At 36.1% G+C, this 23764-nt stretch overlaps 1 protein-coding gene across 5 annotated transcripts; it reads left to right on the forward strand.

Moving 5' to 3' along the window:
- Positions 1–58: 58 nt before the first annotated feature.
- On the forward strand, positions 59–22550 carry LOC124304972 (proline hydroxylase buaE-like). 5 transcript variants are annotated; one of them, XM_046763838.1, is made up of 8 exons: positions 59–829; positions 1001–1054; positions 4420–4570; positions 15905–16020; positions 19298–19413; positions 19623–19773; positions 20375–20557; positions 20972–22550. In XM_046763838.1, exons 3-8 carry the CDS (start codon positions 4477–4479, stop codon positions 21323–21325), a joined length of 1014 nt encoding a protein of 337 aa, XP_046619794.1. In that variant the 5' UTR covers positions 59–829; positions 1001–1054; positions 4420–4476; the 3' UTR covers positions 21326–22550. The 5 variants fall into 5 exon arrangements, with proteins under 5 accessions (XP_046619794.1, XP_046619793.1, XP_046619795.1 ...); XM_046763837.1 differs by lacking the exons at positions 59–829; positions 1001–1054 and adding an exon at positions 3939–4125; XM_046763839.1 differs by lacking the exons at positions 59–829; positions 1001–1054 and adding an exon at positions 3939–4112.
- Positions 22551–23764: the final 1214 nt, after the last annotated feature.

Consider the following 23764-nt stretch of genomic DNA (forward strand, 5'->3'; position numbering starts at 1 on the left):
GCCTATTTCGATATTGAAAAACTGCAATTTCAACCCTGAAATGGAACCTGGAGTCTATAATCCGATCGTATCTATATCTTTATTTATCCGTCTCTGAATATATATAATATTGCCTTATTTTTCTACAAATTAATCTATATAAGGTACATACGTACAAAGACGCCGTTGAGGCGGAATATAATTCGGAACGATCGTTATCGTCGGGGATTTTGCGGTAAAGGAAGACCCGCGAATCGCGAGTAATTATAAATCCTTGGTCTCGGTTTCTAACTCCTTAATTGCGATAAGAATTGCGTACGTCGGTGGCAGGGTAATGTGCACGATGAATTCTTCTTTGATTAGAAAATAATATCAATTATACCATCAAAGATCTAACGAGGAGATAATGGCTTCGTAGATACCTATATAGGTATAAGAGAACAGCGTTGGTGGGCGGGACGAATACTCTTGTAGCTTCACAATGTGACAAATTTCATCAACTTATATAATGTTGTACATATGCACTGTTAACGATTGGCTGACCTGCGTTTAAATTGGATATAAACACGGCGAGGGAACTACTTGGAGGGGGAAAATCGGTTCGGCTATTCATTCACGTGCTAGATGCAGAGACTCAGTATTATACGCGACTCGATTCCTTGCCAGACGCGAAAACATCCAGAGACCGGAGGAACTGCAGAACCGCGATCCTCAACAATTTGTCTCCTCTTGAATTTAACCCAGTGGGCTTTGTTCAGTGATCGGCGTAGAAGGACAATCCCAAAGCATTATCGAATTTGAGAATATAGGGAATATACTTTTATACAACTTTTTACAAAACTTAGATGAGGTTGGTATAATATGTAGAAATAAACTTGAAGCACGTTGCTATTTCATTGATTTATTCATTCGGACAAGTTTAATTATTTATTTCTTTCTTTTCAAGAGATATTTTTTGTTTTGCTTAGAAATAATTATATTTTTTCCAACATATCTTATCTATATTTTTCCTGTTTGTCAGCGTGCAGGGCGCAGAAATTGGCAGTGAGATAATTCCTGGGCTACCTATAATAATGTAAGTGTACATAATAATATTGTGTATTAAGCAAAAGGAATAAGAAGCTTGAGTAATAAATGTGAGGGGAATTCAGACGACGTTTTCTTATCAATTTCAACGAGTCGAGTATTACAGTGCGAAAGTTATTGCAGCGGTGCAAAGCTGTGGGAATAAATATTATAATATGAATAAATCGTCGGTCGTCATTTATCGCGTCATGTCGCTCGCCTAAATATAACTCTTCGCGATCATTGCTGATTCATTTTTCATCAATATCCTAACGAAATGAATTGATAAATAAATACAGGCAGCACCACTATAAATATACCATACCTGCGGTGTATGTACATGAATTTATGAAGTATATGAGAAATAAAAAAAAGAAAACAGCAAACAAAAAAGATGGACAAATAAAGAAGCAAGAGTACCGCGCGCGAAATTAGAAAATAGAACGTCTATCAACGCGTGTTTCTTTAAATCGTTCTGGATTTTCACGTTTTGTTTTTTTTTCTGTTCATCCGTGCCACTTCAATTCTCGATTAGCAATTTTGTACTGAAGCATCTCGAAAGACTCGGAAATCGATGGTTAGTCCGAAGGGGATGTCGAAAAATGGTCTTGAGAAACTAAAGTTCGTTTCACAACCCGGTGATAGACATCGATCGCAGATCTGCGCATGCAGATATCTGTTTGTCTTGAAATTTATAAAAAATATTGAATATATCGTCGAACCGTTGTAACTTTGAATTGAAGGTTTCGTAAAAAGGCGACGCTTTCGTCTTTGCAGGTCGTTTCAAAGCCGCTGCAGTTGCACACCGCACATCGTTCTCATTGTTGCGGGTTTGTCGCCGACCACGGGTTCTACTTATATGCAACTCTATTATTACGCGGTGCGTACGCAGTACGAGTATAAAAGATCCGCTAGGTGAATAATTTCCCCTCTAGTCCATCACGTCGCGAGCAATTAAATTCTCATAATAAAATTGAAAATGAACAAATACACACACACACACACATCTCTATATATACGATCAGTAGATCGTTTGGAATATAAATTCTCTGGTTAGTCGAGCTTCTGTAAGTATTTTTTTTTCTACACGATACTTGCAATACTATCCAATGAAGATCGTTTTGGGAATGACATTTTCACTGGAATGCCGGACTCTTCACACTTCAGGCGTTGTATGTATATAGTATATTTTTGAAAGCAAAAATTTCACCTATAACGACGTATATGATGGATCTTGAACGTATATTTGTGACATTTATACAAATAGCAGCTTGGTGAATACATATAATGTAAAGCGGTAGAGTGGTCATTGAGAAATCCGATCCTTTCATATATTACTACACAGATACTCGATCTTATTTTATACCCGACAAACACATCCGTAAAACGATACACTTTCCTCGTTATACGCGAGCGGGAAAATTCCTGAAGACGGAAATATCATCGCTTCTAAATATCACCCGAAAGAGACGTGCTGCATGCAGACGACAGTCGTGACGTTGCGACGCCTCGAGATTGCAATTAGTGATTTGATAGTTTATTGAATCTCCGGAGTGCATTTGCCAGGAAAATGATATAAGAGAAAAATAGAAAATACCGGAATAATAAGAATAATGTCAGAATTTTATTAATGCATGTAGCTAATAATGTTCGAAATTTGAATCCTTGATTTGAATTTCGAACGCGTAGAATAGGTCGTAGAAACTACACGATTAACGAACGTCATGTGGTGAGATAATTAAAAATATTTTATCGATTCGTCGACGTATTAGTGTGTGGAAAAATAAACACGGTTAAAAGTCAAGAAATAAACGTTTGAAAGTCATAATATGCACACGTTTGGTTTATGAAACGTAAACCGAAGACACAGCAACCTTAAATGACATATATATGTATGTAGTTGTTACAGCCCGCTATTCCTTGTAATAAACCAATGAGAATGAGGATAAAAAAAATATAGTTCGTAGAAAACGACTCTCGTAATATCGCTTGCCTTCGGTATGCGTACGTGTACGTATAATGTGTGTACAATCGGACAGCGTTTTACATCTCTTGGAAGATTGACTTTTCTGATTTTAAAATACATTTTATTTTCATTTTACGCCTTCTCTTTGCAGTTCATATATACACACACAAATCCTACAATCCATAAAAGTTTACTGCTCATCTTTAAAATCGGACGTTTATCAGTCAGCCTATTATATTCCTCGGGTTCCATAATTAACCGATAGGAATTGATCGATCCGAATGCGTATGTTTTATTTCTATTTCGTGTTTCTTCAAAGATTTGAAACGCGTCGTTAAAAGAAAATCGAATCGTTTCAGTTTTACGAATCGATATATTATACTGTAATAAAGATGTAATGTTACGTTCGGTAAATCGGCAAGCATGTGTATTATACGTAGGTTAATAAATTCCAACGATGTTATACAATATCCCGTGTGTAACGTATCGATAAAACTTTCCGGAACGACAAAACAAAAAAAAAAAAACGATTTGCTTAATTTCGACGGTACAATCTCATGCATCGCCTCGATCGATATCGTACAAATATCGAATTACTGTACAGGAAAAGCGAAATAACCACTCTTAAAGAAAGGCGATAAGAAAACGTCTCGCAACGGGTTTTCGTTTGCAAGGAAAAAAAAAACGGGTACAGAATATATACGTTTAAACGAGCGAGGTCAACGCGTCCCTCGGTTTTCTCCGCTCCTACGCCACTGGCTGTGCATGCGTTTGAGGTTGGAGCCGAGCGAGGTCGCTTTCGAGTTTTTGAACACGTTTCTCGCCGCTCGGCGAGGGGGCGGCGGGGAAGCGGGAAAGGGGCAGTGCAGGGGGGGGGGGGGGGATTAACTCCGCGCGGCTGGTTCGGTGAGTATGAGGAGTATGAGTAAGTTCAGTTCCAAGTCGTCCGCCCCACAGACAGCATAGCATGTGCCCACCAGTCCATAGCCACGTACACGTCTACCTGCCGCACCACCAGCCCCACAATAAACTTGTCTCGTACGGCTACCGCTAGGGTCAGACCGATCCTGAAGAAAATCACTCGTGGGGCGCACGTGTGTGGGTGTGTGTACTGTGTATGTGTTTGTTTTTGATTTCGTTCGCGGTGGTTGACAGAGGCTTCTTCGAGTCGGTCCCCGCAGTAGTTTCGACAGGGAGTTTATTACACGCTGTTCAGTGATTCAGTTACCGTCGATATTTTCACTACTATTTCCACTCCTGCTAATACCTATTATGATATTTTACTGGATATTCACGCTGCATTGACACCGTGTTTCATTACCTCTACCCCTCATTTTATCAACAAAGTTCGTGAAAACAAAAAACGTGCGCGCACGACGCTCATTTGTCAACGTTCGAAATTATTACAGCTGCGATCGTTTTGACGGCCTTTTACGACGAAGAAGAGGAAGACTTTTGACGACAAGATGAGCTGCTCTTCGGCACCGACTGCTGTTAACAAGGGCTGCGAGACCCTTCTGAGCAAATGCGAGATCCCGATTATAGACCTCGAGCATATGGGTGAGTTGACATCACTTTTTACCAATTTAACTAACCGCCGTCCGCCCTCTTTCACTTCTTTCAAAGCATTTGTGCAATTTTATTCATACGAAAGGGATTTTCCAGGTTATTGTATCCACCCTACCGGGGAGAGTATGTTGTGTCTGGGTTCCTATAATTATACAATTGTTTCCGTTTCATCGTTTGTAGCCGCCGCGCTAGACGATATTCGGCCAGCTTCGCGCTTCGATATGTTCGAACGACGATGCTCGTTTGTTCAACTCGTATTTCGATAAAACAAAACACTGGAGAGTATCGTTTATACTCGCCACGCTGGACGATATGCGGCCAACTTCGCGCTCCGAGATGTTCGAACGAAGATGTTCGTTTGTTCAACTCGTATTTCGATAAAACGAAACACCGTAGACCATTAGCATTGACAATTTCGCCTTTTCGATCGTTGTTGCGACAGCGGCAGCTAGTAGCTGATGTTTTTTGGTTGCTTAGCAACGAGAAACGCGCTCACATGTATGACACGCGCGACACTCCAGGACTTTGCCTTCGGGGACAGAGCCCGTCTCTGGGTCTCGTTTTCCCTTTTTACTTTACCCCATTCATCTCATCACTGCCCCTTTCTTCTCTCTTACCGCATAGTTCCTATATCGTTCTCTCCTCTTCCTCCTCTCTTGTCAGTTTCTCGATGAACACCGCTGCCGATTCTCTCTGTTCGAAAAACAACCGGTTACCTACTCGGACTCTGGATTATCTTTAAGGATCTTCGTTGCACCCTCACCAACAGTCGAGTGGATATATCGGATATCTAAATCCCGTGAAGAAAGACTGTGAGAGTTTCGATTTCACTCGATAGAAGATTGTTGGTTTGAAAAAGCTGTATATGTATACGTGAACAGCTGATAAAACTTCTGCTGTAACGGATAAACGATAGATTTTGCGTCAATGTAGTTTGTCTCTGATGCATTTCAATCCATAAATAAATAAATGAACGGACATCGGAAAACGACATTCACGCACGGACGCAGATTTGAAAAGTCTAACGATAAGTGGCATCTCTTTTTTTTTCGCGTTACGTAGGTATATACACGCGACTCAGTCCCGTCTAGACTCTCGTAATTCTTTTATAAGTATCACTCGACTCTTTCTATCTTTCTCTCTGTCTCTCCTCCTCTCTTGTACGAATGTATTTATGTGTAACGGCCGTCTAGCCTCGTCTGGGCGCTGGGCCAACGAACCGACCAACCGACCGTACGTTTCTTTTTACGATCACTTCCTTCACGCAGTTCTCATCGTCGTTGGAGAAAAAGATGGATGGAAGACGAAGAAGCAGGACAGCGAAGGAAGAGGACGTTCTTCGTCTATAAGATGAAAAAAGAGAGAGAGAGAGAGAGAGAGAAATCAAGAATCTAAATTCTAGATCAGAGCCAGTCTCCTTTAGTCCCGAACGACGACGATATGTAACGTCTTTGGAATTGCACGCGGAATTTAGAATTATAGATAGAAAAATGACGATGAAAAAGAAAAAATAGTGTCCCACACGCATCGTCGCTCGGAGCTACGTTACCTACACCTACTCGAGTAGATATAGATATCCAGACATATGTATTGGGAGACCGGAAATGCGCGACGGAAGATGATGGATTTCCCTCTTAATAACCCCTCTTTTCTTTAGCTAGAACGTTCCGAGTTTCCGTCTCTTTTTCCTCTCTGCATTTACATTTAACACATTTGATCGTATAAAATATATATGCATGAATCGAGGTTGCCTTGCGGTAGCTTTTGTATATCGCGTGCGATGTCAGCTCGCCGCATCACGCATGCCTGTCGCATAAATACGCACATGCATGCACGTAACATCACACATTGCATACGTGCAAATCGGTTTTCTTTCCGCGTTGGTGACGCGTGGAGCACGCTGCCTCGAATAGCAATCGAGAAAATCTCGTGCAGCCTTGCAGCGATTGCAACTCGCAACGATGCAACTCGGGTCAAACGGACACGCTGTTTATTTTACCTTTCTCTCGCGTTGTTATACCTGTACAACTCTTTCCGGGGCGGAGTTGAAGTCCCGAATTTGAGAATTTCCGGAAGCGACTAATTCCGGATTTGTTGGTGGGGAAATTTGGAGTTAAGAAATCGAACTTAGAAGAAACAACAAAATGAACTTTGAGCGTCGGCTTAAGGACCATTCGTAACTTTGATGTTTCTTCAAAGTTTGATTTCTTTACTTTAAGCTTTGCCGCGAGAAAATTTGTAATTTCAACTTCGACCCCCTTTTCTCCAGAATCCATGCAGAGAGAGGAAGAGGGGCAAAAAAGAAAAAGAATAAGGAGGGAGGGACTTTGTTCACGCTATTTTGCGTGAGGTCTACGCCAATGTTCCAGAGGATTCAGCCTCTCGACTCCGTCATTCACTAACTTTTTTATACCACTCTCTTTCCTTCTTTCTTCTTTTTCTTTCTTTGTCTTGTTTGAAACCTCTTGGCTGTACGTATAATGCATGTTTACCGTTCCTCTATCCTTCTTCGTACATGATGAATGCAGGACGCTCTCGGAACTCACTCAAAAGCTCGTAAAATTTGAGGTTATGATCTCTCTCCCGTGTTAATGTAGTGAGCACAAAGCGTCTATTGAACTTCTCATATCGCGGGATTTGTTTCAATCTAGTACATTATTCACTTTTTATTGTGTATTTGATTTATTTGCATAACGAAACTATTATTATAAACACGAGCGATCGGATGATGCGTAAAAGGTTTTTTTGTTCTTATTACACATACGTAAAAGTGCAGCTAGATTCACGCCCACTAATTTCAGGCATAAATATAAAATCTAATACTGATAATTCCTACGTATTTGATATTTATTATACGTATATATACTGTATTAATTATATTTTCCTCTTCGTTAATAATTTAATCTTCTTAATTCATCATTTTATTTTCAATTTACCGCTTCGATTATTTATTTTTTTTTCACATACAATTATAAAGTTTAAGAAGTAAAATAATAATCGAAGTACACGGCGTTGCGTGATTCTCAATTCGGTCATCAATCAAACGTGTCCACCTTATATGTACCTGTATAATATACTTAACACACATGCGATGAGAGAGCGAGAGGCCCGGAATTATCTCGGTAAGAAAAAATCAGTAGGGCCCTGATTGCCAGTTTCATTTTTTATTTTTTCCCCACCTCGCTGCTGCTTCTCATGCCGAAACAATAACGTGTATATGTACCTGTGTATTATCATTGAAGAATATTCAGCACTTATCTCCTTTGTTTCAAAAGATTATATTCTGTATTCTGTAATATTAACGCGCGACTAATAAGAAGATATATATATATATATATATATATATATATATATATATATATATATAATCTGTGCAATACTGGGAATAATAATTACGCGTAATTACGAATTAATTTAATTAGAAAAATTGAATGAAACAAATAAAATTAAAATTAGGAACGGAAACGATAATTTTTTGATACTGTATAATCAATTATTCGTGAGTTGTGTCTAAAAATAAATAACAACTCATGCACATATTACAGGGAAAATTGTTTCGATAAGATAGAAAAATTTCAAACCTTCAACCTCTGTATAAATATAATCTCATATATCCAATAAATGATGTTATGTTTATGTAAATTCTTGAACGGCGGTTTAATTTTATTTTAATTATTGTTTTTACCTGAAAATTCTACCGATTCGATCGATTTCTAGTCATTTATTTCTACTTTTTTATTCCAAATATTGTGTTTCATAAATATTATATTGTGTAAAAAAAAAAAAAAACGTTCGAACAATGAAATTTTAAATTTGAAAAAAATATAAGAGGAATATTATATATACGTACATGTACAATAATTTCAGTGGCATGCGGTTGCGGATTATTCATTTCGTTTTGCTATATGTATAAAACCTCGCAAGTCAACGAAATTTCTGCAATTTCATGCGTGCGTGTGCGTCCGTAGGCAAAAGTTATAAAGCATTTATACATTGGTAATAATTATCGCAGAGTTGTGTGATACACGTGCAGTTTTCGAATCTTGGAACGTTGTTTTTTTTTTTTTCTTAATTTTCAATATTATCCTTCAGTGATTTATCCTTGATCCTATATTATTACATATACTTCAATTACTTACTGTTTAATCGAATCGATCTTTGTATTGAAATATTGAGTGTATGTAATAACGATTAACAACGATCGCGATAAATTGAGAATATTTTATATCGGCGAACTTCTGCACGCGGATACATTGTAACTTCGAACCTGTTTTAACAACGAAAAACTTTGCAAGTGTACGTTATATACGTGTGTGTGTGTGTGTGTGTGTGTGTATGTGCATACACACAGCTCATAGATACGAATGTCTGTTTATCCCCTCTTGAACGCTCGTCGTACGTATATATATATATATATATAATATATAATAACGTATATAACGTGTATATAATGTATAAATATATGCAGTGTAACGTATTCGCAACCGAAAGATTTTAAACCGCGAGAGAACGACCGTTGAAATTTTGCCGTCTCTCTCTCTCTCTCTCTCTCTCTCTCTCTCTCTCTCTCTCTCTCTCTCTCTCTTGCTCTCTTGCTTTCTTGCTCTCTTCTCTGCACACATTTGGCGAGACTGATTGATCAAGGCTAACGATAAGCGGTGTGGCGTTTAATTACTTGCCTCGTGATAAATTGTAAAAAATTAAAAATACAACAACGAAAAAGCGAATATGAAAAAATGTTAATAACGTCGAAGTGCGGACGTAGGAGAAAAAAGAACGAAAGAAAATTAATAGTGAAACGACGTGGAATAAAAAAAAAGTCTGTATTCAATGTTGATGGAAGAAAAAAGAAAGAAAAGTCGAAAATTAATATACTCTGTGTCTATTCTTCTAGCGATTTTTTCTTCCACCGTTATTGAATTTATTCTTTTACATGTTTATTTATTTGGCTTCTTTTTTTTTTTTCTCTCATCCCTTTTCACTGCCGATTATTATTATACGTCTCTGTGTGTAAAACCTTTCCCAGCAATCTTTATCTGTTATTTATCGATGCGATAAAAAGAGAATCTAGATTACGTACAACACGATGGAATAAAGCGACGAGTGAACGAACGAATGACTTTGAATTACAAGAAGAGGCGGTTAATTTCATATTATGCTGCTATGTGAGATGACGCTAGTTCGTCGGGTGATTTTAAATTAACAGTTGAACAGCTGCTCGTATCGTGTATGTATGATAATACGTACGTACATACGACACATCCCCACACGTATATCATATGTGCTGCTTTTATGTACTAAAACTGTACGCAACGTGACGTGACATTGATGTTGCACCGTCCTGCTGTGTCGTGTGTCTAGACGTCAACTTTCCCTCCTCTTGTGTACATATTGTATAAATATATATACACATATATACCTGTATGCATACATAATGGTACAGAAGTTAAAAATTAGATTTTTCATTCGATTTGATGCGTTAAATTCTATTTTTTTTTTCTTTCTACCGCATAGGGGACAAAATTTAATTAAGATATCCTTATCGTCGATTGATTGATTAATTGATTGATTGAATTTCTTGTCTTTTCGTATAATTTAACGTATACTTGTACATGTAGGTACGTTTTATTTTTGCTTTCTTTCTTTCTTTGTGAAAATGAAATGTTTCTTTCCGTCGTAAAGACTTTCTTCATATTTAAAACACGCAACGATTTTCGAAACTTCTTTTTTCTCCTCTACGCTTTATACAGGGATACAAATCGATTTTACGACATATAATCGAAGCCCGGTTTCGCTTACTTGGACTCTGAATTCGCATATCTGTTTGTATATATGTATATAATATGCGCATAAAACCGTTACGAGAATTTTCGAAAGCTGGATGACCGTGGACGCCGGTTATACGCAATTTACGTTTATATTATAATATACCCAGTTACAAGTTTACACATTAGTCATGTGTAAGTATGCGAATTTTAATTATCATACGAAGAAACTTGGAATAAGTTTTTAAAAGAAGCACGAGGTTGAAGCTGGTAACGTTGTCGTAACGAAACTTTGGCGGAAAATAAAATCATTATTTTTCTAAATCTTGCAACGTTTTTTTCAGGAAGTAAGATTTCGAAATTTTAGTGTACTTTGTTTTATTACGGTTTACCGAATTTCAGGCAATTCCAAAATGGCGGAATAACGGTTTTTCCTCAGCATGAATCGTCACGATGCATACATTGCCAAACTTCAATATGATCAAGACGCGAAAAAGAATAATTGTTTCCCGTTAATTCCTGTCGTTCTCGAAGTTTCGCAAGGTTCAAATGAAATTCATTATAATATATCGGTGTGAGTTAAATATATACTAAATGTTATATGCATATAAAGCTACAGACAAAGATGCAGCATTGCGCATTGTATTCTGCATCAAGGCCTTTACGCTACAGTGTGTGCGGAGCCTTTCTATCCTTTGTGCGGATCGCTTACTCCCGATTTTCCTTCCTCTCTTTACAGGTATTTTCTTTCTTTTTAGGAGCTAGGTTGAAAAACAGAAAGATTGTATCCTTTCCCTATTTCTATGATGTACACTTGCTCGATAAGTCATGATTTTTTCAAGCCAGTACGAAGAAATCGATTTTAACAATCATTCACGCTGAATTAACTTGGATCAATTTAATCGCAAGTCTTGTAATTAAACGTTATTTCTATATTCGTATATTATTGAAATTGCATGTGGCCAATTTTGTTTTACCGATATGTAAAACGATTTTTACTGCGTATAAATAGAATACCAATGACACTCGATTATGGCTTGAATACTGCACTTCCTGTTTCACGTTCAGGTTCACCTAGTTAGATATAGACTCTGTTTGTTTACCTTCTCTCTTTCTCCATCCGTTTTTCTGTTTCTCTTTCTTCCTTCCCTGTTTCTTTTACATTCGCTTATAACTGTAAGAATTCGTGCAGACGTCAGTGGCTGAATATTGCCGACGATAATCTACGTACAACGTGTAACGTACCTAAATGTACGTTATACACACACCGTATAACCTCACAGTCACGTACAGTTGGGGACAATGAATCTGACACCGAAACGGCTAATTTTTTACACTAGACAGTTACGTTGGCGACACTTGAGAAACCTGCAGCGCCACAGTCGGCCGAGTGCGAAACAAACTCAATCTCAATAAACGTAACATAAACCATGACCGTCGAATCTAACCTTAAAATACGTGCCAATCCAACACGTCATTATCTCCACGGTATTCTAAGGTTAGATTCGACGGTCATGGGTTATGTTACGTTTATCGAGATTGAGTTTGTTTCGCGCTCGGCCGACTGTGGCGCTGTAGGTTTCTCTGCGTTGCCAACGTAACTGTCTAGTGTAAAAAATTAGCCGTCTTGATTCATTCTGCCCAAGTGTACGTACATGTACAATACAAACGCGATCGTTTATCGCCGAGGCAGTTAAAAGCACGGAGTTGTGTCGACTATATACCACCTTGATCGTTTTGTCGTCAGGCGAGTTGCGTCGTTTCGAAACTATGTAGAATCTACATACATACGTATTGTAAATACACTTGTATGGGAAACTAAGCAACCTTTTTATATGCGTATATATATATTATATATAGTATGGAATTTTTCGAGACGGAGTGTTTCCGTTTTCCATTCTCTTGATGAGACAAAAGGCAAAAAAAGGAAAAGACGAAATACATAAGGAAGGAAGGAAAGAAAGAAAGAAAGAAAGAAACAGTATGTATAAGGATTCAGACGAAAGCTTTTTTTTCCTGGGTAGAAGAAGAGGAAGAAGGAGAATAAGAAGAAAAGAAGGAAATGAAATATAATGAAAAGTATACGTCACCGCATGTATATGACTCACGGCTTGTTTTACAAAGTCGACAATATGCCGCAATTGTGTGTACACATATATAAACACACACGCGTATAATGTCGTAATTGAACCGAGGAAATATAAATGAACATATCTTTCAACTTTTTGTGCTTTCTTTTTCTTTATTTTTTCTGTTGGGATCGTTGAAAAACCGAAAAAAATATTATCAAGCCTGATCGACATATTTATTATTACTATTACTATTATTATTATATATTATATATTATAACAATCGGCCAGGAAATATCTGCAGTAAATTATTTACATGCACGTTCATACATATAGGTATAACGTACCTAAATTTGTTCATTCAACAAAAGTTTCGCATATCGCATACACGTGACGTATATTATATTATTATACACCTATGTGTAACGTTGGTGATATATAAACATGTGACATCCATTAATACGTAGATTACGCGTAATTTATGTGCGTATGTATATATGCAAACACACACACACACATATTCATATAAATAAAAATATATATATATATGTAACACATAAGAAAATAAGATGGTATAGCAAAGATTGCTTAAAAAAAAATGTAGCAACATAATATTGTCGGCTAATAGAATGAATACAGTTTTATATAAATACATAAACATTATAGCGACGCGCGAAGATGAGCCGCAGAACATTCTTCCTTTCTTTCTTCCTTTTCTCTTTTTTCTTACAACTTGGACAATCGATTGTAATTACGCGTATGCATGCATCAATATACGTACAACGTGTAACAAATTACACGTGTCGTTACTTTTCTTCACCTCGATCCAATACACATATATTGTTGCGGCTAGTTTTTTCGCTTCTCTCGTTCCCATTTCTTCTCGTTTCACTATTGCAGGATTTTGAGATAGGTAAGTCATATTTTACGCTTGTATTGTACAATGTATTATACCCATTGTAAACTTACACTAATGTGTATATATACAAACATAAGTACGACAAAAGTTTTTCCTGCATAACTGCGTTACACTGCTGTATGTGCCTTATTATAATTCTTGACTTCCTGCTTGGTTGGTTGGTTGGTTGGTTGGTTGGTTGGTTCGTGCAATGTTTGCTATTTCGAGATACGCCTAGGCATACGTTCGATGAAAACGGCATATATATAGTACAATACGTGCCAATCGTCATAGGTATGTAACTACGTTATGTACGTGTGTGTGCGTCTATATATATATATATATATATATATCTATGTACAATACATACGGATATGTATTGATGTGAGCCTATTCTCTAATTCGTAATTCTCTCATTCGAGTAAAAAATTATCTATAAAGTGTGTGTACTTACAAGTAAATTAAATATAAACACATAATTAGAGAAAAACTAATAATGATAACAAGAATTCAAACGACGCTGATGCGAACGCGAAACTGTTCGTATAACAAATAGGCCCGTAAGTGTTTGTTGTATAAGTTATATATTAGAATCGTATAGAATTTATTATCACGTATAGTCGAGTTACGAAACGCGTTTGAAAATTATTAATATTATATACCTACGTGTGTGCGTTTAATTCGCGACGATATCGCGGAGTAAACAGAATATGATTGAAAAGATTTGGAATGAAAATATAGTTACTGCAGTGAAAATTTATATATATATATATATATATATATATATATATATATATATATATATATATATTATATATAAATAATAATTAAAAGACAAACGAATCATGACGTGTATCGCAAATATTATTGACATTATATATATATATACACATAAATGAAAATGTGACTTGATTTTTTCTTCTATTTTTTTTCATTTTTGCGAAACAGTTTCTTTCGCGGCAATTTTTTTTTTTTTTTTTTGTGCTTCATTTTCAACGACTCGTAGGTGTAAAACTAGATTCTCGTATGATAATTCTACGAAGATTATAAACGTTACGCGCGTAAATAATATTTGCAAGTAATTCTGACGTCAATTGATTGCCCAGAAGATTCGAGATGATTTTTATACCGTTTTTATTCATCATTTTCTTATTTATCTTCTATTTCTTATATCCTGTATCAAAATGAAATTTAAAAGAAAAGTTATTATTCGTTGGTATTGTGCGGAAAAGAAATGACGATAATGAATTAATTGAATATGAGATGACAAATATGTATAATAATGATAATTATAAACGAGTTTCTCTCAAGCTGCAAGACCTTCTCGATTTCGCGCGCAATTTAGTTCGAGACGAGCAAAAATATTTTATTGATGACATATAATTAATGAATATTTAAAAAGCTAATCATTCGCGTATGGAAATATATAAAAATTATTAACTAATAATATTCTAAGCGAGCTGGATGTTTGTTGTAGAAAGAAAGTATGAGCAATAAAAACAAGTCGGTTTAAATAACAAAAAAAAAAAAAAGCATAAAGAAATACGTAAAAAAGTTTTCTAGTTGTACAAAAAACGGATATAACACGGTTAGTAAAAATCCTACTTACCACTGACTCGGAGCGTTAAACGTTTTTTTTCGCCAAAATGTTTGCGATCAAAAAATTCTTCGAATTCGAATATACTTGAGCGTGTTTTGACGACGTCGCTTTCTTGGCCACAAAATGGAAGGAAAATATTAAAAAAATAAACTTCATAACCGCGAAGTTCGCGGTTTTAATTTGCATAGGTGATAATAAAAAACGAATTATTATACACGGTGGATTTTATAATCATACGACGCGCATATGACGCGTTAATCACAATCGGATGCTAATTGGAAAGCGATATAGTATGCATACGTATGTACGTGTATTTTTCGCTTTTTAACGCGCGAACACAGTATATAAATAGATATGTACTCTTCTAATTAGCATCTTATTACAATTATACACCGCGCAGATGTTTACGTACGTGTATTTATGCATTAATACACACAAATATAATATATCTGGCGTTAAATTGTTCGATAATTGCGAGTTTGATTAATTTATCACTATAGCTTTTCTTTCTTTCTTTCTTTTTTTTTTTTCTTCCTTCTTCTTTTTGTTTACACTGTATTGCGTAATGCAACATTTAACGTTGATCAATCCCTGATTTATTATCACCGTTTTATAAACCTTTATATGTTATACGCCACATATGTACGTACGTATGTACTACAGATATAGTAACACGATCGCGTGTATAATGCGTTGCGAAATAATAATTCATGAGAGTCAAAAACCGTCAGCGAAAGGAAACAAAACTATTTTTTTTTTTTTTTTTTTCATCAGTTTTAAGGTAAAATTTGAGATGCGAGATAATTGTAACATTAATTTTTTTTTCCACTTTTGCCTCCCTATTTTAAATCCCCGAATTGAAGAAAGAAGAAGAAAAAAAAAGAAGTCGGGTATCTCATTTTAAATGCAACACGATACGCCGCGTGTTATTGTTAATAATAATAATGATAATAATAATAATATCGCGACAAATGGGTTTTTGACTGATTCCAGGGACGGAACGCTGTCCCCAAAAAGGAGTTGTTAAACAAGTTGCTCCGAAGCTTCTTAAAGCACTTTCCGAAAGAGGATTGGCCCTTCTTGTTAACCACGGGATACCGGACTGCAAGGTACCTTTCATTTTTAACACATATAGCTATATTTATGTACGATTGACACGTTGAAAAAGAAAAACAAGAGAGAAAAAAAACAAACAGTTCTTTGAACCAATATCGGGTTTAAAAAAAAAAAACAAGACAAAACAAAAACTTGTCTGTAATTAATTTTGCCATTTTAGCGAACAATATTACAATATCTTGGCCTTTCATCCTTATCAACATTCTCAGCCTTGTTATACTTATAAATAATGTGAATAATTTGATTTATTGTAATAACGTATAATATATATTTATGCGGCGCAGTCGAGATTTTAAAATTATTTATTGCGTCTCGTTTCATTGTTTACCTGCAGATATATTACGTATTTTTTTTTTTTTCTTTCTACTCACTGCACGATTTATACTTTATCACGTTATTTTGCGTCATTTCTTGATTTTTTTTTAATTTTATTTTCTTTTTGCCTAGCCGGTTTGAAAAAAATTTGCCCGACATTCAATGGTAAAGGTAGAAACAAGGAGTATAAATAAAAAAATAAAAATAAAAATAAAAAAAGTAAATTTCTTCTCTTTTTTTTTTTCTACATCAACGCAACGCTTGAAAAAAATAAATGTATTCGTACGTCCTTCGCGACGGAAATTTTAAACAAATACAAACGATTATAATCAAGCACGTTATTATATACATTACATATGTATATTATATACGCAAATGAATCGGTATGTAATAAATAAAAAGGCATACCCGCGGATGGCTGCGGCTGGTTTTTAAAATATAATTTATCTGTAGGCGTTTCTCGCTCTCGCCGTTCCTCCCCCCCCCCCCTTCCCTCCCCCCTCCCACCTGTCTCTTTCTTTCTCTCAAAAGTATAATAATGAATCATCGGTCCATGCTAGCTACACATATATATCGAAGAATTGAGAATAGTGGGCCAGTAGGACACAGAGGGACTGGCACGTGGTATAAGTATGTATACACACATACCTGTATTTATATAAATTTACATATACGTATAGATATGTAGATTTAGTATAGGCATGTATATGCTGCCTAAGTTCGTATAATACGATTCTCTGCAAAATCGCAACACCAGAGAGGGAGAGAGAGAGAGTGAGTGAGGGAAACTGGGGCGAGAGAGTCTTGCCTACTCGTATGTACACGCATCATACATAAAATACATACATGCATACCCGTATGCAGCGCTAGTGTCTCTAATCGCGTTCGCAGAGTGCAGCGTGCGCGAGTGTGTGCAACGTTAAATACACCGACGCGTTCGATGTTCGTCATGCGATGTACTCGTTTCGACATGCATATATGTATACATACCATATTAACCGTACGCACGTAAATGTCGTACTTTCGTAACCGCCCCCCTCCCCCGGTCCCCCAGTCATTATCTTGCGCATCGTGGATCGTGTGCATACCATACATACGTGCGTGTGTGTGTGTGTGTGTGTATGCAATATATATATATTATATATATACGTATTACCGAAGTATAGATACACACAGATAGAGCTGAATAACGTATCGAAAGTTGGAATAATGTATCGATGTAGGTGTAATGCGCAGAGATGGGAGGGAAAGAGAGAGGCTGCAAAATTGTAAATTTTCACTTGCGAGATATTTTGTTTGGTTTTTTTTTTTTTTTTTTTTTTTGTCGTAACGTAGGATCGGTGTTGCAAAATTTCTACATCAGTTGACCGTATACAATAATTTTTACGGTAATACGGGTTTAACTTGTTTTTCAAGTTTGCGCGGAATACCCTGTACGCTGAGAAAAAATTTTATTTTCATTTTTTTTTTTTTTTACCACAATCAAAAAATACAGTTCTAGGTAAAAATTGAAAATTAGTTTACCAGCTGTTACCGGAAAGTCTGGTATCCGTTACTATTCTTTCTCATTACGATCGCTGTTGCTATATTTTCTTGCAACCGTGGCGAAAATTTAACGCTCGTGCAAGGATAAATTGACGTTAAAGCCTTGTTTGACTAAAAAAGTAGATTAAACCTTAGAAACTGATTTTGCCTCGCAATTAGCAAAAAAGGATCGACGATAGCGCAAAATGTTTAGGCGTACCTCGTTTTTCGTTATTCCAACAATATTCGAACAGTTTTTTTTTTTTTAACGATACCTGTTTTACTCAATTTTTCCAGTTACTGTAACAAATGAAATGTTTCTCACTGTAGATTATTATTATTTTTACCATCATCATCATTATCACTGTTATTATATGTATATCGTAAAGAGCAGCGGCAACACACGCAAACTATTAATTACATTCTGCATAAGCGAAACATCTGTGCAAACAATTGAAAACCGCCAACGTCATGTATACCCAATTCATGTTACATGCGTACAACTGTTATTATAAACACATTGTGTGCGTGTGTGTGCGTGTGCCAATTACTTCCTCCGGGCTTTATTCTACCCCGTAAAATTTCCTGCGCGCGATTAAACAATCTTTTATTGCGCGAACAGTAGTAAAATTATATACATATTATGTTATACGTGTAATAGTTCGTATTATATCGCCTGAATTTTTTTGTTTTTATTTTTTATTTATTTTATTTTATTTTTGCACCTTTTACCCGTTTCGTTGCTTTATGTCTTCTTACATCCCGTCAGCTATTCTATTTATTGTTAGTCTTTACCGACGAATTTATTGGCATTTTTAGAAAACCATTTCGCAACATTCGCGGCTAATTTTCGCCCACGTTATACGTAACTTTGTATCATTGTTGTTGTTAAAAAATTGTTTTTTTTTTTTTTTTTAAATTTCATTAGTTTCCCACGACGATAAATTAACAATATATTATATATGTATGTATCATGTTTTTGTACGTATAGTGTAAATTAAATTGTGCCAATTAAAGTGTGTCCGCAGCGTATACGTTATATTATTATACCTGTATATGTGTACGCTTTGACACGACGTTTTTGGCTCAGGTTCACATCTGTGCAACCCGAGGTTATAATAACAACAACAGTAATAATGATACGAACAAGTGTAACAATTGTAAGAGCTGAAATCCTTGATTAACCGGTGACCATATGTGTCAGACGCGAATTTGAAACGTCTGAATTACAGAACTTTGTTTATAGGGTCAAGGATGTCTGCGAATTTGCGAATATTCATTTCTGTTCGGACTTCTTCTTTTCTTTCTACTGTTCTTTTTCATCTTTTAACTTATTACTTTGTCGGGTTTTTGAATGTCATTTATTTTACTCGAATCGATTATCGTTGTATTAAATATATTAATCTTACGACGAGTTATCTTTAATTTCAGCTGAAAGCGGTTTACAGAGCGTTGGATGGATTTTGCGAATTACCTGACGAGGAGCGCGTCAAGTATGAAAGAAATTCGGCATCTAATCACGGCTACGTGAAACCTGGACTGGAAAAGTGAGTTTTTCGTATTTTTTTAACAGCTGGTATAATACGAGTACACTTATTATAAAATTGGCAAATTTGTTCGTTTCTTGTTTTTGTCTTTACATAATTTCACCGCATCAAATATCGTTAGACTTTGTTTTACGCGCGGTAGATATATTGACACGCATCACCTATTGTCGCAATCTAAATTTTGTGTGATTCACATAATATTTTTACAGAGCTTCGGAAGACGACGAGAAGGAGTCGAGACATGCGTTCAACGTAACTGGGAGCGGCGGTGTTTTGCCGGAAAAGGAAGTTCCCGGTTTTCGCGATGCGGTCGACGAACTTGCCCGTGATTTAAAATCTCTCTCTGCGATGCTTCTAACCGTACGTTATTGAAAAATAACGATAATAATTATAGCAACAATGAGGACTTATTCTAATTTCAAACATGCCGTCAAGTTGTTTATAAAAATATTAATGAAAATTACGAAATTAATAGACATGGCGTGCCAATAACATCTGTCATGGTAATAAAATTGATTCATACTTTATCAGGAGTCGCAAATAATGATTGATAAGTATATAAGCGGAACCGATTACACGCGGTGCTTTACCGGCAAGATTGAAATATGTGTATACGTACATTGTTGAGAGAGAGAGAGAGAGAGAGAGAAATATGCATTGACTGTGAAAGATGAGATAGAAAAAAATCATCGTCGCCGTTCGCGGTTTTAAAATCTTAAAACGCGATTTGCCCCGATAAGATTATACATAAAAATTATTATAGTATAATAATCCCAATATCGATCAAACCCGTGCAGATTTGAAAAGATTATAAGATCGAGATAAGTGTATTGAATTTTTTTTTCTATTCTTTATTCTTTCATTTTATCGTATTACGATAAACGATTATAATTATATTTCAAGTTTCGGCGAGTTAATTGACAAATATTTATGTTTATTTAAAAAATTTTTTTTAAAACAGACCCTCGCCGTGGCGCTTGAACAACCGGCGGATTTCCTGCTTTCGAAACACACCAAAATTTTGGGCCCAGGCAACGAATCCACCTTGCGTCTACTATATTATCCACCATTGGGAGCTCCTGTTCCAGGACTAACGCGTTGCGGTGCCCATCGAGATTACGGAACTTTCACGTTACTCGCACAGGTGAGGATGATCCTTATAACATTCATTTAATGTTATTCGATAACGTTTGTTGCTCTGATATTAAAACATGTCACGAAAAATCTTTGTACACCTTATACTTACCAGTTTCTTGCGATATCCAAGAAAACAAAAATCAGGTTGGCCACTCAGTTCTGTAATTCAAAAATTTCCAAGAAAAACTGCAAACGTTTGCTAAAGTTCCCTGACTTTTCAATATACAATACATAAAACGTAATTCATGGTTTTTAAGGTTTTCAGGACGACTGACCAGCCTGATTTTGAAATACATTCGGATCTGGAGAACGCTTTTCAAAACTCAGAGTATTCTTTTGTTTTTACATTTTCCGTTTCTTAACCGTTGAATCTTTTTTTTTTTGGGCGGTTTTTTTTATTCTTTGCATTCACGAATTACAGGACAGCGAAGGTGGTCTTGAGGTGCAAACGCCTCACGGCGAGCGTTGGAGTCGTGTTGGTCATCTGCCGGGTGCGATATTGGTGAACACCGGTGACATATTGGCCGCATGGACGAGAGATCAGCTTCCAGCCCTTCGACACAGAGTCGTGATACCAGAGTTGTGCGGTCGAGGACGTCATTCGATAGCATTTTTCGTTCATCCGGACAACGAAACGCGGATAGAACCGCTGGACACTAAATTGACTACCAGCGTTCAAGAATCAGCGCCGTGCAGACTGCAGAAGAAGAAGAACGGCGTTCTGACCGCCTACCAACACCTTCAACGTCGGTTTCGGGAAACATACGCGTCTTAACGAAAATTTTCTTTTCCTTCCATTTGTCTTATTTAATTAAAGTATACCTTCAAAGCGAAATGTAATTTCTTTTTTGCTGTTTTCTTGGTCGCTTCGATGCCGATCGATCGGCTTGTATTATCCGGACATGCGATTTATACTTAGGTGTTGAGTTATTGTTACTCGTTACCGTTAATGATTTTTTTCTTCGTACACAGTATGTATTGTTATTATTATCATCTTTATTTTTATTATCATAAAATTGATAATACGATATACATAGCGTATAATATCGTTTGCAGTACGGTCGCGGGTTTAATTTTTATTATTGTTATTATTTTACGAAATAATGAACCGCGGGTTTAATTCACGGTGATCAAATACCTATCGCGCTGAGAAATTTCAATATACAATACACGCGCGTGAAAAAGAAGAGATGTATTTATTGGACAGAGAACGAGGTGTTTATTTTTCATTTTACAATACCGAATACGCCTTGTGTATGAACTTGATAAGGGCTTACGTTTTATTGACGTGGACGCAGCGATTCAAGAAGATCGGTTCATCCGTTTTTCTTATCTCCTAGTTAGATGAATTCAATGTACTTGTATCATGCAAATGCCGTGGGGTAGTTATTGTTATTAATATTGTTGTTGTTGCTTTTACTCCCGAACACATGAGAAAGAAAATTAAGTCAGCATTGCTCATGCGTCTATTTTTTTTCATCCTTAGTTTGTCTACTTAAATCTTTTAATGATAACGTAGTTCATCTTAGAAATAAATGAAATATTGATGTGTTGTGTCAATCTATTTTTTTTTTTTTTTTTTTTACGACAACATGATTTTAATTAAACAAATTCCAAGTAATATTTGTAGTAATTCACACGTATTGATGTATGTATCCGTGTATCGTCACCGTAATTGTTGTAATGACGCGCAAAAATTAAAACTACGCCCACGTTTTACTGTAAATAAATTAATTGCGAAATTACAATCGAAAAAACCGAAGTAAAAGTGTACGTTAATGATAGATATCCTTATTCGATCGGGCGATAAGATATTTTTGGATAACATGTTTACCGTTTTACATTCTAAATTGAGAAAGAACGGATAGACTCTTTATCATCGGAAATTGAAGTTATACTGATTATTCTTGTATAAAAAAAAATACCACAAAAATAAACTGCTTGATATATGAAAGAAAAAACCGTGAATTATATAATAACAATAATAACAATATTGAAAGCGAAATATAGAGAAAAAACACGCACACAAACACACACACACACGCGCATACTGTGGAGTCTCAAGCAATAATAAAATGAATTTGTACTTACCGTTCGATAAATATTTGGATTTTATAATTCTCCTCCTCCATATGTGTTATGTATATGCTATCCTATTTATTAATCAAATTTCACCGAAATTTGAATATTAGTTCAAGCGATTTTTTGTCGATGAGGCAGTCACGTTAGCCTTGCTTTTTTTTTGGCCGAAAAATTTTTGGTCTCAGATTTGATTCAAACGACCGTTTTCTGACCAATCGGACACCCTGGAACTCAGAAAACGCAGCGAAAAGAGCGTAGGACCAACAGAAGAGAAATGGCGAGTGAAAAAGCACCTGCTGAAAAATGTCGAAAACACGGGTTTTCGTTTTTCGGCTGTAACTTTTGATGCGTTCATCGCAGCGTATTGAGACTGCGCCCAATCGATTTCTCTCGCAAAATTACGTCGGAATGGTGCATGAAAGAATTTATTCCAGCACTTTTCAAGATCGCGAAAATTTTCGCCAAAAATACAAAGGGGTTAGCCTTGCTTTTTTTTTGGCCGAAAAATTTTTGGTCTTAGATTTGATTCAAACGACCGTTTTCTGATCAATTGGACACCCAGGAACTCAGAAAACGCAGCGAAAAGAACGTAGGACCAACAGGAGAGAAATGGCGAGCGAAAAAGCACCTGCTGAAAAATGTCGAAAACACAGGTTTTCGTTTTTCGGCTGTAACTTTTGATGCGTTCATCACAGCGTATTGGGACTGCGCCCAATCGATTTCTCTCGCAAAATTACGTCGGAATAGTGCATGAAAGAATTTATTCCAGCACTTTTTCAGATCGCGAAAATTTTCGCCAAAAATACAAAGGGGTTAGCCTTGCTTTTTTTTTGGCCGAAAAATTCTTGGTCTTAGATTTGATTCAACGTCTTCTGCTAGCAGTTACCACAGTAACACACAGTGTAATGCTAGCAAAATTTTTCATTTCATTAGGCGTTAATAACAGTACAAAATACATATGAAGTGGTCAAATAGTGTAGAAAATAACAGCAGTAAGATTTGAATAATTAAAACAAAAAAAAAATAATTCGATTCTTGTTTTTATAGTTAATTTAAAACAGATAACCTAGAAAAATTACGCGGTAAAAATAGCAGGTAGAGCCAGGATAGCGTCCGTTTACTCGGAGTTGCG

This window comes from Neodiprion virginianus, chromosome 5 (genome assembly GCF_021901495.1).
Source record: "Neodiprion virginianus isolate iyNeoVirg1 chromosome 5, iyNeoVirg1.1, whole genome shotgun sequence".
NCBI classification, from domain to species: Eukaryota; Metazoa; Arthropoda; class Insecta; order Hymenoptera; family Diprionidae; genus Neodiprion; species Neodiprion virginianus.